This window comes from Arachis hypogaea, chromosome 2 (assembly GCF_003086295.3).
Source record: "Arachis hypogaea cultivar Tifrunner chromosome 2, arahy.Tifrunner.gnm2.J5K5, whole genome shotgun sequence".
In the NCBI taxonomy this organism is placed as follows: Eukaryota; Viridiplantae; Streptophyta; class Magnoliopsida; order Fabales; family Fabaceae; genus Arachis; species Arachis hypogaea.
In genome coordinates this window covers 69,930,805-69,948,968 of record NC_092037.1, presented here as the reverse complement: position 1 = coordinate 69,948,968, position 18,164 = coordinate 69,930,805, and the positions used below count along the sequence as shown (strand labels likewise).

At 28.8% G+C, this 18,164-nt stretch overlaps 1 protein-coding gene across 1 annotated transcript; it reads left to right on the top strand.

Annotated features, from left to right (window-relative positions):
- The first annotated feature begins 6,000 nt into the window (after positions 1-6,000).
- On the top strand, positions 6,001-16,574 carry LOC112747521 (putative ion channel POLLUX-like 2). The gene is made up of 24 exons (XM_025795565.3): positions 6,001-6,259; positions 6,577-6,653; positions 6,725-6,783; positions 6,881-7,143; positions 7,229-7,300; positions 7,411-7,486; positions 7,610-7,708; positions 7,795-7,949; positions 8,030-8,134; positions 8,234-8,320; positions 8,853-8,937; positions 9,018-9,165; positions 9,256-9,332; positions 9,814-9,894; positions 10,037-10,183; positions 10,291-10,404; positions 10,676-10,753; positions 10,854-10,977; positions 11,067-11,143; positions 14,002-14,049; positions 14,165-14,234; positions 14,319-14,392; positions 16,100-16,210; positions 16,286-16,574. Exons 1-24 carry the CDS (start codon positions 6,168-6,170, stop codon positions 16,391-16,393), a joined length of 2,427 nt encoding a protein of 808 aa, XP_025651350.1. The 5' UTR covers positions 6,001-6,167; the 3' UTR covers positions 16,394-16,574.
- The last annotated feature ends 1,590 nt before the right edge of the window (positions 16,575-18,164 follow it).

The following is an 18,164-nucleotide window of genomic DNA, read 5'->3' as shown; positions in this document are numbered from 1 at the left end:
TCAAAATTTTGACCCTTGCATACGTGAGAACTTAACACGCCACACAAGCATTCCATTCGGGTTGGAATACTCGCGTACACGAGCAGGAGGTTGCGTACACGAGCACCCAATTTTTTATGTATGCGTACGTGGGACAGGGGCTTGTGTACGCAAGACCCCTGTTTTGCTGAAAAATATTTTTTTTTCGTTTTCAAGGGTTCTCTAACTTTCTAAACTTCTTTAAATTGCTGTTTAAGAGTATTATCTAGTAATTAGGCTCTAAGATTAATAGAGAAAAATTAGTGACTTAAATAAGTAAATTTCTATATTAATTTAGAAGACGAAAACTTAGGTTTCTGGAGTACTGAGGATGGAATAGTTGTGTGGATTGGGAGAGTACTATATTGATGTGAGTATGGTGAGCTGTGGGAATAAGAATTGAAACTATTTGTGATGAGTCTAGGACTCGAAGATAAATGAGAAAATATTGAATATTGAAAGTGAACACTGATGGAATATGGATGAATATTATTTTATGTTGGTATTGTTGAGACGCTATGTGTCTGGCAAGGACGGTGGTTAATCCCACTTGTCGAGGTTGCAACGACGGCATAACGACGGTGGTTTATCTCGCTTACATTGAGATGTGAGGTTTGTGGCTGAGTATCCCACTCGCATCATTTCGGAATCACAAGAGTGTGTCGGGTACTATATCCCAGGACCGTGTGCCAGACACGATATCCCTAGGGGTTCCCATTTATATTCGTGACCGAAAGGCGACATTCCCATGGAAATGTGTAGGGTTGGCAGTTGAACCGATAATATAATATCACAGTCAGTAGGACATGCATTCATCATATGTATTACTATGTGTTTGCTTGCTTTGTTTACTTGCATAATATGCCTAATTGTATAACCAGCTTAAGTGCTTCTTGATTTACTTGCTATACTTGATAATTACTTGTGCTTTACTTGTATGGATTACTTGTGTTTTCTATTGGGATTGAGGAGGTTCGGTAGGCGGTGGCGATGAGATCGCATGGCAGTTAGTGTAATGACACAATTTTCAGTACGTCATGAACACACTGAAAATTGAGCGCTGCTAACTTGCCTTCCTAAACTTAACTATTACTGATTATTAAGCCTGTAGTCATGTTAGCACGAGATAGATTTTTCTTGGAAAACTTTTTCTCTTATACGTGAAAATCTTTGTACAAACGACGGGTTTCGAAAAACTTAAACATTCACATATAGAATTACAAGAAACCAATGAATAAAGCAGTAAGTAAGATAAATATATTAATTTACATCACAAACATTATAAGCAAGAGTCTTAAAGAAGTCAAGTCGGTTATATATATATATATATATATATATATATATATATATATATATATATATATATATATATATATATGATGCTCCGGGTCCTGATCCATAAAGGAAGCCTCCTAATCTGGAACCTGAACTAACCTAGTCAGTCTGTACAACTCCTAATCTCTCGTTGGATCTATCCAAAAGTGAGAGACACTACAATATTTTGGGTCTATGGTCACGGTATAAAACCGTGACCATAGACCTTCTATGGTCACGATTTTTTAGGGTGACCAAAAAGAAAAAAGCTATGATCACGGTTTTTTTGGAAAGGGTGACCATAAAGTACCTATGGTCACGGTTTTTTAAAAAAGGGTGGCCTAAAAGGGTCTATGGTCACGGTTTTGAGGGGTGACCTAAAGGGGTCTATGGTCACGGTTTTTTACAGTGACAAAAAATGGTCTATGGTGTCAGAATTTGAAAATTGAAACCGTGACCATAGAAACTATGACCATAGATGAAAAAACCGTGACCATAGACCTATGGCCACGAGAGAATAGGTCACGCTAAAAAATTGTGACCATAGATCCAAAACCGTGACCATAGATCTATGGTCACCCTTTTTACTAGCTATGGTCACGGTTTTTTACCGTAATCATAGGTCTTTTTTGTTGTGAGACTAAACCAAAATTTCTACGCTAAGTTGAAGGCACAACCCAAAATATGCTGCCAACTCTTACTGTCCCTGATTAATCATTGCAGCCAAAAGACAAGAATTATTTCACCTTCATATCCTGCTGTGGGTCCTATTTCTGTCTGAAGGGATAAGAACTAGGAAATTTTTAGTAGGGTCAGAGTGGATAATTAGTTTCATTTTATTTTAATCTTTAGCCAACAGCCACACACCATAAAACACAGACAAACTTCAATAAAGCATGACGAGTAATTCACTTAGAAGTCAATTAACCAAAAGCACACAGACACGTTTACAGAATTTCATAACATAGAGATATGCTATTACCAACATGGCAACTCGTCGTAGGACTCTTCCCAATCTCCATATATCTGTGCTATTACCTTCTGCTTTGCCATCCAAACCTTCCTGTAAGCAGGCCTGAATCCATAAGTTGCTTATGTTGCTTCTTACAACACCTTAATCGTAACTGTAGCATCCGCTCTAACGAATAGAAAGATCCTCGCACAAATGACGTGGTAATTGAGCTGCTGGTGATTGCTCGAAATCGATGTAGCCAAGCAAGTGTGTGGACCATTATACCTTCTAACTTCCCATGTACCTTTTCGTGCACGAAGTGAGATGCGAATCAACCAAGTGCAACCTTTGCCGAATTTCTTGTATTTTCCATGGTACTTAAGATGATTTGACTCTAACACCCTGTACTAAACACCTTGACGGATGCTATAATCGTTCACACTCAAGACAGCTTCCTCTTTATTCTGGAATGATTGTCCAATCTAAAATTCTGTAGGAGCAATTCTATGATGTAATTCTTGACCCCCAAAAGCAGCATCTACGTCTGACTATTGCCCTATAGCCTCCAAGTTTAGGGTTGAAAAGTGCGAAAGATATTATTGTGTGTCAGAACTTGATGAGTCATGCTGTGTATGTGGATTGCTTCTTGTTTCGTCATCACTATTTTCAACTATATCGACAAGCTCTTTGGCCAAATCATCATCTCGCATTGCATTCTCAACTCAATTAGGTTCACCCAACCCTACACAATTAGGAATCGTGATAAGAGAATTAGCCATTTCAACTGTCAGATACCGAAACAAACAGTTCTCCAATACTCCAAAACCATCATCATCTGTACGGTTCAAATCAACTGTAAACATTAGAGATGCAAAGAACAAATGAACTGGTACAACCTTAAGCATCAAATTAAAAACACTCCCAAGATAGTTTACAATTTAAAAAATTGTATATTAATTTGTTATATCTTAAACAACTAAATTTTTTAACTGGCCATCTAACCACAAACTACAAAAAGAAGATTAAGTATTTGTCGTTCAATTAAATTTTATATATAGTATGATAAATATAAATTTCTCCAAGTAAGTTGGCCGAATAATTTGAAACAACTTTATTATTCAAATTTTTGAGTGGAAATGCGTCTTAAAAAATTAGTACTAAAATAATTTTTTCCCTTTTTAACCTTTCCTATATTTGTTAATAATAGACTAAATTTTTAAATTTTTCCTAAGATTGACGTCGTACACCAAAATTATCTCTGAGATTCTAATTGCACCAATTACGTCTCTGAGATTGGAAAAGCTGCACCATATTAGTCCCGAACCTATTTTCTATTAACGACGCGCTGACGTAGCTTTATGACATAAACCTTTGGTAACACGTGTCACCTCATATAGTTTGACCACGTGTAACAGTATGATGATGTGTCGGTTAGCAACATGTGGCATGCTGACATGGATGGTTATGCCATATGTCACAATGTTATTTTGCCACGTGTTGGATTATGCTATGTGTCACAATGTTATTTGTCCACATGTCATCCAATATGTCATCATTACATATGGCACCAAATTGGTCTCTTACTTTGCATCAAATGACTCATTTTGGTCACCGAAATTGAATGTCGTGCGCCAAATTAGTCCCTTCGTAAATTTTTTCTCAGTTTTTTTTGTAAATTTAAAATTCTCAATATTTTTTATACACTAATTTAATTATATTTTTTATTATACAATTTTTTATAATAAATTTTTTAATTAATAATTTTAACTTGTATCATTAGAGGCACATGTTAGTTAAATCCAAAATTTTATTATTACATTTTGTGTTTATTTGTATCTGTTTTAATACTGTTCAAGTTATGGTTACAATAAGTGCTTATATTAATTGTGTAATATATGAAAAGGCCGCCTAGTTAAGTTATAGATAAAATAAATTATTATAATCGACAGTATAAAGTTGTCTTATTAATTTAGTGAGAAGTCAATTATATAAGGAATCGGACATTCTTAAAACGGATGGGAATAATAAATTTATATTAGTTAACAAGTGGCTTATCAAATATTCTTAAAATATTTATTAAGGTGTTAAATATTAAAAAGTTTGTATTAAGAAATATTATTATACTCTTAATTTACACTGTTTACTAAATTAATATCAATATCTCATATAATTTTTTAATAAAATATTTTTAAAAAAAGTTGTATAATTAAAACTAAAATTTTAAAAATATTTTATAAAAGTACTTGTATTTAAATAGCTTATGAAAAGATAAAATTAAAATTAGTTTATTCAAAGATATTAAAAATTTTGAATTTATAAAAAAAGAAAAAAAACTGATGAAGAGACTAATTTAGTACATTGACATTTAATTTTAGAGACTAAAATGCGTTATTTGATATAAAGTAAGAGACTAATTTAGTGCATATGTAACGATGACATAGTAGATGATACGTGGACAAATAATATTGTAACACGTGGCAGAATCTGACACGTGGCAAAATAGCATTCTGACACATGAGATAACCATCTACGTCAGCATGTTATGTGTCACTGACCGACACATCCTCATATCGTTATACGTGGTCCAACCATAAAGTGACATGTGTCACCAAAAGTCTACGTCATCAAGTCACATCAACGTGTTGTTAACGAAAAACAGATCTGAGACTAATATAATACAATTTTTTTAATCTCAGAAACATAATTAATACCATTAGAATCTCAAGAACAATTTTAATGTACAGAATTATCTTAAAAACCACTTTGAGAATTTAGTCTCTGTGAATATTATTATATATACTTTTCATTTTTTGAATTTTTATGATAATTGGGATTATATCTATTTGCACTAATATTTCGATGATGCTCGTTAATATAAAAAACTCAATACACATATCTTGACTCTGGTATGGAAATAGGGTCTCTATGCATGGAGACAATAGATAGGATATTTTAGTATTTTAATAATTAATTTAAAGGATATATTCATATTAAAATAAAAAAGTATTTTAGAATTATTATAATTTATTATTTTTTACCATTATTTTTAATTATTAATTTAATTTTTTAATCCATAATTTTAAATATTAATAATTAATTTATAATAAAAAATAATAAATTCTAATAGTCTTTTAATTGATGTAGATTATATAATTTATCTGTCAATTTCTTATTAATCCATGTATTTATTAGTAGCCGTATGCATTTATTTAAAATATCACATTTCTTTTATATATATATATATATATATATATATATATATATATATATATATATATATATATATATATAATGAAATTGTCTTGAACGAAGAATACACAAAAATTATAAAAAAAATAAAGGCAAATATGTATTCTTAATTTCTTATTGTATGTTAACACAATTATAATTTTTTTTTTAAAAACATAAATAGTTTAATTAAAAATATCAATAATGGTAAACTCTTATTAAAAAGAATAACACTGTAAACAGTTATTCCATGTGAAAATTTAGGTGGAGTTGACTTCATGTGAAGTTGATAGTTGAGAGCCATTAGATTATTTGACTAATTTGACTAAATTGACTAAATTTTTATCTAACAGCTCTCGACTATCAACTTCACATTAAGTTTTCACTCTTATTCCATTCCATATTAGCTTGTACGAATTCTTAGAAAATAAATACAGAGAAATAGATATGAAAATGGATATATAGACTATATATCATTATTGTTCAACATAGGACCTTATCTAAATAACCTGTAGCTTGGCCACATAAGCTCATGTTACATTCAACTGACTCATCTTACTCCTTTCTCACGCTTCTACATTGATTGACATACCCATGTATTCTGCTGTGTGTTGTGCTTTTTGAGAAAAAAAAAAAACAAACAAGGCAAGAAGCTATGGTCTTGTGTCAGGCACAACCATACCCATGTATTCTGCTACTTCCTCATCCTTCAACTCCAACCCTCATGCACTTCTCTGTTACTAACAGGTTAGTACTTGTTCAACTTCATCCTCTTTTGTCATTTTTGTTACTACTAGTATTTCTATACTTGCAAAGCACCTTGCATTATGTAAGACGAGGTAAAGGCCGTATCCACATGGTGTAATGTAGGCGGCCTAATTTGATGGCTTATATAGTGTGTGTTTGGATTACAGTTTATAAACGGGAGTTTGCATAAAATTGATTTTACAAAAATTTTGATGAAAAGTAAGTTTGCGTTAAGGTGTTAAGTATCAGTAGTTGGTACAACGAGTTCACAACATTATTTTACAAGATTGATCATTTTGAAAACTTCTACTACACAGGAGGTTTCTGCCCTGCTACTTAAACAGAATCAAATGTTCATCATTTCATGTGCATTCTCGTAAAATACCCAGTGAAGGTGAGCTTTAAAACAATATATATGGAGCAATTATCAGATAACCAAATCACTCTTTAATGGAAACCTTGTAGGGAGAAGGCACAATTCAGAAGATAAATTAAAATCCCACAAAGATAATGGAGCTTCTCCGGTAACTAATCTTTGGGAAAACCTTTCAATTTGTTGAGGATAAGTTTATTCTACACTGCACTCACATTTTATAGTTGGATTCCAAATATGTGGTGTAGGCTTTAAAGACTAAAAGGATGATCCAATCTATGACATTGTATTTCATACTAAGAGTGGCAAAAGTGAAACTTTTGGATCAGATCATCAAAGTTATCCAAGCAACTATACCAACTGTGTTTCAGACGACGACTCGATTGCCCCTTGCTTGCGTTTCTAATTCCCTGAATAAACCTAGTCCTCTTCCTTCTTTCAGTTATATTAGATGGAGTTTATCAAGGCTCTTGTACTTATTTAACATCCGACTTGAAAAAAATGTTGCAATGTAAGTTGCAGAGTCCATTCATTTGAGTTCATCTACCGAATAGTTTAAACTTTTGTTTTCCAATGTCTGATATGGATTGTTTCAGATTCTTTGTGGTGCTGCTTGTAGCATGTGTCTTATTTACTGTCATTGGTGGTTTCCTGTTCTTCAAGTTCAGGTAATGCAAAGAGAGTTAATTTGTATTTTCTAGATTTTGTTGAGAATGAGAATACTTTAATGGCTTTCTTTGAAGCTTTGGAAGTTCCTAAATTGTTTTGAATCATCCAGGAATGGTAAACAATCTCTAGAGGACTGTCTCTGGGATGCTTGGGCATGCCTTTGTGATTCATCTACTCATTTAGTAGTATGTACAATGTTGATTTCATAATCATTTCTTTATATATATATACACTGCATCTCATGTTACTTAAATTATAAGCATATTCAGTTGCTAAAGAATGTCTTTTTTTTTTTTTCTTTTTCGCAGCAACAAACAAGCAAGGAGCGGTTTATTGGCTTTGTTCTTGCAATGTGGGGAATATTATTGTACTCTCGCCTCCTAAGTATTATGACAGAAGAATTCAGGGTAAGGTTTCTTGAGGAATCAAGAATGTTAGTTTTTTGTTCTCGTGGATCGATAATTTAATCACTATTTGCTGGCTATTAGGACAGAACAATATGGAAAAACTCAGAGAGGGGGCTCAGATGCAAGTGCAGGAGACTGATCATATCATAATTTGTGGGATGAATAGTCATTTGCCATTCATATTAAAGCAGTTAAATAAGTATCATGGATTCGCAGTTCGGTTAGGCACGGCGACAACGAGGTAACTAAGTGATCCACAAGTCTAGAAATATGACCAAATTGTTGGATCTGTAAGTAATATGTTTGTTCATTCTCATGCAGGAGGCAGAGAATTCTCCTTATGGCTGATCTTCCAAGAAAAAAGATCGACAAAATAGCTGTCAGTATTACTAAAGATTTGCGCCACATTGATATCCTTTCAAAAAGGTATGGTTTATGGATTCTGTGAAATTGCATTATTCAACTTCCATTTTCTTAATTGTTAATAAAATTTTTGTGTTCCATGTAAAATGTCTGTCTTTGCAGTTGCAGCCTAAGCTTAACGGAATCATTTGAGAGGGCAGCAGCAAACAAGGCACGCGCAATAATTATACTGCCTTCGAAAGGGGACCGGTAATTAATCTTTGATTAGTTCATGTTTAAGGTGTTTCTGCTTCACTGGAAAAACTAAGTAGCCTTTGGAAGAGAGACGGAGAATCAAGAGATAGAAATTAGAATAAGTCTCAGTATTGTGTTTAATGTAAAGTAGGAGATAGAGACTGAAATAAGAATGAAGTTCTAATTTAATTTGCACAAAAGTAAAGTTGGAATTAATTAATTGAAATGGAAATATTTTAGATATAAAATATTATTAAAGTTTCAGTCTCCGTCTCTTAAAAAGTTAATCTCCTGTGTTTTTACTTTTTGGAAGTATTGAAATACGGCTGAAATTTTAAGAATAAAGACTGAAATTTTAGTACTAATTTCTAAACCAACAAATATGATACTAAGTCCCAGTATCTTAGTCTCCGTCCCAATGGCTCAAAACAAACGGTAGCCAAAGGACTTGAGGGTATATAATAAAGAATATATAGTTTTTACCTTTAATTTCCATTTTGTTATTTGGTGATGAAGTTAATTGATTTTAGATTCTTAATATTTTTAGGTATGAAGTTGACACAGATACATTTCTGTCGGTTTTAGCCTTACAACCAATTCCAAACATGGATTCTGTCCCCACCATAGTTGAGGTATATATAAACTCTATTTAACCAGTGACTTAGAAGAAGAAAGCTTGGTTGACTTGACTTATTCTTATTCGTAAGTGCAGGTTTCGAGCTCCATCAGCAGCGAGCTTTTAAAGTCAATCTCTGGACTAAAAGTGGCGCCAGTGGAAAATGTTGCATCCAAATTATTTGTTCAGTGCTCGCGACAGAAAGACCTCATAAAGATCTACAGACACTTGCTAAACTATCAAAGTACTGCATTTGCACTCTCATCAAGCATTTTGGGCCCTTTGATTATGTTCATCTATGAAGTCTAACATTCAGTATTTTAACTTGTTACAGAGAATGTGTTTAATCTTTGCAGCTTGCCTAATCTCGAAGGAATAACTTACTCGCAGCTTAGACATGGATTTCAGGAGGTAAAATGATAATTATTAGTGGAGTAAAGTAACAGCTAGGTCTCTGAAGATTTTGACCTCGGAATAATTAGTCTATGAAGAAAAAAAAAGTATTAATTTGATTCTTCACATGTTTTAATATGATTTGTGATAAATAAAAAGCAGTTGATAAAGATTATATGAAAATTCAAAAGATAATAAATGTTTCATTGTTCAAAATCACATTGTTTCCATGCTCATGTTGCAACAATAGGACAGGTACTTTGGTAGGTAACAAAATACATAAGTCAACTCCATTTCGTGTCGCACTATCTATTGACGGAAAGACATATATTTCTATCATTACTATCGTTAAAGACCTAATTGGTACTCTTTTTTCTTTAAAGGGTAGTCTGAAATCGAAATACTTGCATGTAATTGTCACTTTACTCTTATTACGCTTATTACTCTTATTAATGACATTCAAATGTGAATTCCATTTGTAACTGTTTATATTTTTCAGGCTGTTGTGTGTGGTCTATGCCGGAACGGAAGAATATACTTCCACCCTAATGACGACGAGATTATGCAAAAAAATGATAAAGTATGTCAAACACAAATTAAATCTATTTCATGTACATATCTTTCTTGGCAAGTATTTTCCTAAATTAGGTTCTGTTTTCATCAAACTTGTCTTTCTTTGTGATCAAGGCAAAAAAGTTTTAAAAGCCATTGTCGTCGTTTAGGTACTACTCATCGGATCACTTCAGAATACTAAAGATAAGATGGAAGGCACCGATAAAATTCAAAGTCTTCAAGTTCCTGAAAAGATGGAATTGAGTGAAACAAGACTTGCTAATGTTGTGAAGCGTCCGAAAAAATCAGGTTCCAAGGTACATACTACAACTTGTACCTTAGACAGTTGGATATGTTTTGATATATACCATTGGAATTGTGTTTAAAGCTTTAATTATCGATGGTTGTTGTGATCGTCTTGTAGGCATCAGACACGAATCAAGGACCAAGAGAGTGCATTCTTTTACTTGGGTGGCGACCAAATGTCATAGATATGATTCAAGAATATGATAATTATCTTGGTCCTGGAAGTGTTTTGGTAAATTCGTATAATATACATATATTTAAACTACAATATGCTTAAAATAGACATAAATTTAATATATGAATGAATTTAATTTTGATGAGTAAAATAATGTCATGTCACTAAGAAATAATTATTTTTTACTTTGATCGCATGAATGGTCATCCAAAAAAATCCGATAAAATTGGACCACTCAAAAATATTTTACACTATTGGTATATCAAAATTAAACTCTATATGAATTTCATTAATAACCCTTTGTTCATTAGAGAATTCTTTCTTGCAGGAAATATTATCAGATACATCATTAGAGGAGAGGGTTGGTCACAACAAACTACTCAAGAATGTCCGTGTTTCTCATAGGGTATTGTTTCATTCAGAAAACTATGTGATCAAATTTGAATAGATTGGTACTGCTTTTGCTGCAATCTTTCACTTGCTTTAAACTTATTTTTTTATACTAGATTGGAAATCCTATGGACTACGAGACTTTAAAGGAAACCATATTGAATATCCAGAGTTCTATGAAAGATGAAGATATTCCTCTGTCAATTGCTGTAATATTTGACAGAGAATGGCTTTTTGGAGGTAACTTCTTTAGCATATAAATAAGTTCTTTTTAGGTCATATTAAAGTAACTTTTTCTAATATTATATTCTATGTTATTTTCTTTGCAGATGCATCCATGACAGAGCAGAAATCTGTTTATTCTATCCTACTTGCTGAAAATATCTGCAACAAATTTGGGGTTAAGGTGATGTTTCTTTCAATTGAAATAACTAACTTAAAAATAGTAAATACCAAATTGATCAATTCCAGATCAAACTTGTTTCCGACAAATTTTTACTAGCTTGAAATACTTGATAATTACTCTTCTCCCATTAGACAAATTAGTTCCTCTGATGCTTTCAATCAAACTTTTACTATTAGTTTGGACATATAAGTGTTTTTTTTTTTAATTATAAGATAACTATATATAAAACATATTACTATAAGACAAATTATTCTCTCTTCAATGCAAAAAAAAAAAAAAAAGAAATAATGTATCTGATATAATTAATTTTTCTGTTAACATATTTTGTTATAAGACAATTTGTCAAAAAAAAAAATGCACTGCAAATTTGATTCCTCTCTTTCAAAATTGACCAATTTGTCAAACATAATTAATTTTAGTTTTTAGGATTTTAGAGAATAAAATTTATTAAGGAACATAATATCCAATAGTGTAATTTATGTATTTAAATTATGGTAAATTCTATCTAACTCTCTCTAAATTAAGGAGTAAATTAACCTTTGTGACATATTTTTATATTATTAAATAAAATAAAATGAATTGACTTAATATGATTAACTTTAATTTTAATTTAATTTAAGGTTTGTTAATCTAATCAATTAGTTATGATATAATTTTTTTGCAATTATAAAAAAATTATTAAAAGTTATTTTTTTAAAATTATACATTTATTAATCAATTTCAATCACAAAATAAAAAAAATCTCAAAAGACAAAAAGGATAAATAAAATGAAAATTCAAAAGGCACAAAAAAATTTTAAATTGTCAAAATTTTTTCTCCTTGTTTTCTTTTTGAAAAAAAATTAAAATTATAAAATAAAACTTCTCTAGTAATTTTTATAATTTGTAAAAAAAAATATATTATACCATAGTCTATTGCTTAGGTTAACAAAATTTAGGTTAGATTAAGAGTGTAATCATGGTAAGCCAATCTATTTCATTTAATAATAATAAGATATGTTATTTATAACTTATCCTTAATTTTAGAGAGTATCAAGTAGAATTTATCTTAAATTATATAGATACCAAAATTATCAAATTGTCCTAAAAATAAAATAGTCATAATTTTGTCCTCTTACTTTTAATATAAATCAATCGTGGACATAGGACAAGTTTTTAAATAAAAATATGAAACCTACTGAAAAGTAATTATTTAAGTAAAAAACATGCGAGAATAAATCATGGCAAAATCATTATTTACGTTGATAAGAAAGGCATGGACGTAGCAAAAATTATCATGGTACAGACTGCATAAATCGTGATAGAGTTATTATTTTTAGACTGAAAAATATGACACTAAGAGAAAAGCCACGATTTAAGGATAATATTAAATAGAATACTTATAGGGAATAAGCATTAAGATATATAATAAAATAGAGTACTTACTGACTAATCTAATTTTGTAGATAGAGCACTTACTTAAAGTACTTACGTAAATATTTTGTATATAGAATAGTTGCTAATCTAATTTTTTCCACTATATTGGAAACATATTATTTTACTAAATTCATATTATTTACCAAAATTTTAAATATTAATTGTTTTTAATATTAAATCTATTTTCATTAAATTATTTTAAAAATTATATTTAATCAGAATTACGTGCATATATTAACTAATTGCTTATATTTATGAGTTAAATACTAATTTCTTATATTTATCCTCTTATTCTAAAAATAAACATCTCTTGTAAAAGAACATTATAATTAATTAGATGAATATTATCAATACTTATTATTTATATTAAAAAGTATTAATAATAATATCAATGAATGCATTTAGAAAAAGAAAGAGTTATATTTGTATTTGTAATATAACTATAGATCCAAAAATTTAAAAATAAAGTGTATCAATTATTGCATGAAACAATTAATTTGTTAATTTAAATATGGTTTCAACCAAATATAATATTCTCTTATAAATTTTTCTAAATTGATATTCTCTTATTAAAAATTTTATATTTCTATAAATGTTTTTAAATTATTGATATTCTCTTATTAAGGTTTTATTAAAAATTATTGATATTTTAAATTGTTTACATTTTTGTTTTAAGATTGGGGTTATCAAAGCTTAGAAACTCTTTGAATACAGTATTATGGGTGACCATCATGTCGAATAACTAGAACTAGCCTTTCTCACGTAAATTGTGGGTTTCACATTGGTTTTAGGCTGAACCAAATTTTTTACATAAATTGTGGTTTTTTTGTGTATTAGATATAGTTTTAGAAATATATACAAACTATTAAAAAGTATAATGCTTTTTTTTTTTGGTTATATCAGCTGAAATAAGTTAGTTTTTTATAATCCATAATCTCAATATATAGGCCACAATATATACGTTAGCTTTTCAATAGATTTTATATATTTTTTTAAAACTTCTACTATGCCCACGATTTATATTAAAAACGGGAAGACAAAGCTATAACTATTTTACTTTTATTAGGACAATCCGATAATTTTAGTATTCATATAGTTTAAATAAGTAAATTACTGATATCCAGTGTGATCCATTTTTGTGGTCTTTTTGTGTATTAGATAAAATTTTAGAAATTCGTAAAATCTACTTATCATAAAATCGTGGTTTTATCATCCAAAATAGGTTAGTTTTCAGTAGGTTTTATATATTTTTTTTAAAAACTTATTCTATGCCCAAAATTATAGTTATTGTACTTTTAGGATAATCGAGTAGTTTTAGTATCTATATAGTTTAAATAAGTAAATTAATGATATCCAATCTGACCCATTTAATTTGAATATTTATTATAACTTACATGATACATTTTCATGTTTAGCTGATATCTTTGAATTGGTGATTGCAGGTCCAAAATCTAGTTGCAGAGATTGTGGATTCAAAATTGGGAAAACAAGTAAATTCTTAAACCTTAATTTAGCCTTTGAAATAGTTCGTATTAGATTATATTGCAATAGCAATATGCATGTGGTTGGTGTTGATGAAGGAGTTACGTAAAATGGTGGACGCAGATGAGTAGAATCAAGCCATCAGTGACGTACATAGCAGGGGAGGAACTAATGAGCCTTGTAACAGCTCAAGGTCTCACAAATAACTTCTTGCAGTCCCTTTAATTACTGTACAGCGGTAGCTTCTATTAATGGGTTGAATGTTTGTATGTTTCAGTGGCTGAGAACAGTGAATTGAATGAGGTTTGGAAAGATATTCTCGATGCAGAGGGGGACGAAATATATGTAAAGGTAAAAAGTAAAGAATAATGTTATATATCTAAATGTTTTTATTAATAAGTTCAATTAAATTAGTCTAATATTAATAAAAATTAGTTATAAATAGTATTATTTAAGTTTTATTGTTTAATTTGATTAGACTTTAATTAATAAAAGACTTAGTTAGGTAGTATTATTTAAAAGTAAATACAAAAATATTTTTATTAACTCTAAAATATTAGTAATTAGGTACTATTAAAATACGTTTTTTAATTTTAATATTGAAAAAGTGTTCACAAAAATTATAAATGATAATTAGAAGAAATCTGAGTCAAATTTAAATATCAAAATCAAAGGTTAAATATGTATTTATGATTTTTTTAATTTTTTAAATTCAAGCATCTGAAAATCAAATTTGTGTTTGTAATTTTCAAATAAAAAAATCTAAGAGTCAACTTTTTTTATTATTTTAAAATTACAAATCTAACCCTCTAATTTATTTACTCCTAAACTTTCATCATAAAATTAATCTTCAAATTTTGTTATTTTTACTTTTAAAAAAAAATACTCAACTTATTTTTAACAGTAGATTATACTATGCTTGTCCATTTCTAAAATAATTAGTCACTAAAATAATCAAATTTTTTATATATAGTGAATAATTGAACTTTTTGTAAGATAATAATCAAAGATTTTTTTTAATAAAATGATCAAATTATTTTATTAATATAAAAAAATCAACCACCAATATTAGATATAAAATTTGACTGTAAATGTGTATCAAATTTGGTAAGTTATAAAATTAATTAAATTATATTATTTATGAAATTTGATTATAAATATGTGATTATAATATGAATATAATAGGTCATGGTATATTATTCCTATACAAATAGTTAATTCACTTAATTGGTTACTAACTTTTAGTATCGGTGTAATATATTCCAATACTATTGATGATTACATAAGAATCAATATCAATATTATTAGGAAGAGTGGTATTTATTACTAATTATTACATGACCAATTTTTTAGTGTCTATCATTTGTGTGCCAAACTTGCTAAACTTATTTTTTATAATAAATATCAAATATTTATAATTTATTAATTTTATACTTTTAAATTAAATATTAACTATTAAACTTTTTTTGATAAATCAAACGCCAAACTTTTAGGTAAAATAATAAATACCTTATTACATTACATTACTACATTGTTATATATTTAGGAGTGTTAACAGATTGGATTATAATCCGCAAATCCAAAATATTTATTCGCATCTAATTTATATGATCTGATATGTTTTAATAAGGTCGAATCGTAAATATCATATTTATATCTACAGATCTGTTATACATATATGCATGAAATAAATAAATAAATAAAATATATGTATTATATTTATGTATTATTTTAATTAATAATTATTATTTATAGATATTGTATTATTTTATTTTTATAAAAAAATTAATTTAATAATATTTTAAGAGTTTAAAAGAGCAACAAAAGAAAATTTTATTAAATTTTTTTATAAAAACAAATTTTTTTAATGAATTTTCATTTTGCGGGTATATAATTTGATCTGATTTGTAAACATGTGGATTGAATCTTATCATAAAAAATACAGATATTAGATCCGATTTAATATGATAAATTTAATTTAGTGTATATTGGATCAAAATTTTATCTATATTCCATCCGAATCATAAATATCCCTAACTGTAGTTTTGGTTTGTGCAGGACATTGGGCTTTACATGAGGGAAGGAGAGAACCCAACATTTTGGGAGCTGTCTGAGAGAGCATATTTACGGAGAGAAGTAGCCATAGGTTACGTGAAAAACAACAAGAAGGTATAGCTAGGTGCCTATGCCAATGGTAATAATTCAGGTTAAACCATTAATTAATATTAATTGTTTGATTTGCAGGTAATGAACCCAATTCCAAAGTCAGAACCCCTCTCTCTTGAATTGATGGACTCCTTAATAGTCATATCTGAACTTGAAGGAGAACATGTTCAGCACCCTACGCCTTAACCCTCAGTCTTTAATCACAGTTTTTTTTAAGAATTTATTATTATTTTTTATTTTGTTGCCCTTCCATTATCAGATAATTAAAAAAATTGAATTAGAAGATGTAACCATTTTTTTCACGCAAAGATGACATTGATCAAAAGTCCTCTAATTTTAACATATGAATGAAGTTAGTTATTAAAAATAGAATGTCTCACCTATGATTTAAAAAATAAGCGACAGGGATCATGAATTTGTAAAGTCCAACAATATCAATATTCTCCCGCATTTTTATATTTGACTGGACATTATAAAAGTTTTCAGCAACTTATTTTTCAATTTTACCTATTTCTTTATAAATATATGGCATGACTGGTTTTAAATATCTACACATTTTAGACAATATTAATTTGATTTCTAAAATCTGTCATATCTCAAAACTAATATTTTCACTTGTTTATCAGCATATTGGCTAGCTAGCAGCCCATTTTTCAAAAACAAAAATAAATTGGAGATCATTCTTAATTTTGTTTCTTCTATAATTCAAAGTGAGAAAAGAAATTACAAACTTTGTCCCAGTTGCTTTAGCTAATTGTACAAGTTAAAAATTCATATATGTCTATATAGGAAAGTTAGGATTTTCTTAGCATTCCCATTAATAATATATAAAAGACCGAAATCTTTCTAATATTCTCAAAAAATAAATCAAGGCAGTTTGCCATGTATATACATGGTGGAGACCAAAATAGCTATTTTTTTAATTTTTATTTGCTTTAAACTATTATTTTTTATAATTAATTATTTAATCTATTTTTTCCACAATTCTGTTACACAAATAACTCATATTATGTTTTCAATGTATTCATGAGGCATGAAGCTTTTTACCTTTTGTAGTCTATATTTTATATTTAGCACTGTTTAATATATAAATATTATATAAGTTCTTACACAACTAATAAATAAGATACCCTCTATTGAATATATATATATATATAAAACAATTAGTGGTTGAAGAATGAAGAGACATATCCAAGCTCAACTAGAATAATTAACAATTGAAAATAACTTGCTAAAATTAGAGGTTTTTGTTTTCATCATGTTAATATTTTGCAGCTCTTGATATACGGAAAAGACATGAACTTAGTAAGGCATATCTTAGTTCTATAAAAAATATCATACACAATAAGTATTTCTACAATATTATAAGTCTTTAAGTCATCTACCATAAACTTATGATTGCAAAAAAACAAAAAGAGAGCGACTGAGTGGCCAATGCATGACTAAATTAATTGTAACATCTTTTTTTTAAGATTGTGTTTGTTTATGAGAATAGAATAAGATAAAACATCGAGAACAAGACATAAATGACAGAAATACAAAATTTTATATTTTTGTATCCTGTTTAATGATAAACTAGAACAAATTATAAAAATATAATTTATTCTTATTTTTTTTATTAAAAAATTTAAGAAAAAATATAATAATAAAAAATATAATTATAAGAAATTAACAATAATAATAAAAGAAAAAATAAAAAATAAGTTGTGTCTCTTGTTAGTGTCTTCCTATCCTTTCTGTTAGGATGGATACAAAATATACTAATTCAGTGTCCCTAGACATATTGTGTCTCTATATCCATATCTTCTCTGTCAAACATAATATTGTATTTCCATATTCCTGTCTCAGAGTCCTATTTGTATAAATTAAACAAACACAGCTCAAGGGACTCCTCTGATACAACAAAAACAAATTTCTTGTCAATTGAAACTTTATTTAAAAATTTAATATTGACTAA

Bases quoted from the DNA above. Each gene is read 5' to 3' on its own strand.
- LOC112747521 (XM_025795565.3), top strand. From the start codon at position 6,168: ATGGTCTTGTGTCAGGCACAACCATACCCATGTATTCTGCTACTTCCT. The intron at 9,166-9,255 runs GTACTGCATTTG...AACTTGTTACAG, and splicing joins ACACTTGCTAAACTATCAAA to AGAATGTGTTTAATCTTTGC. The intron at 14,050-14,164 runs GTAAATTCTTAA...TGGTGGACGCAG, and splicing joins ATTCAAAATTGGGAAAACAA to ATGAGTAGAATCAAGCCATC.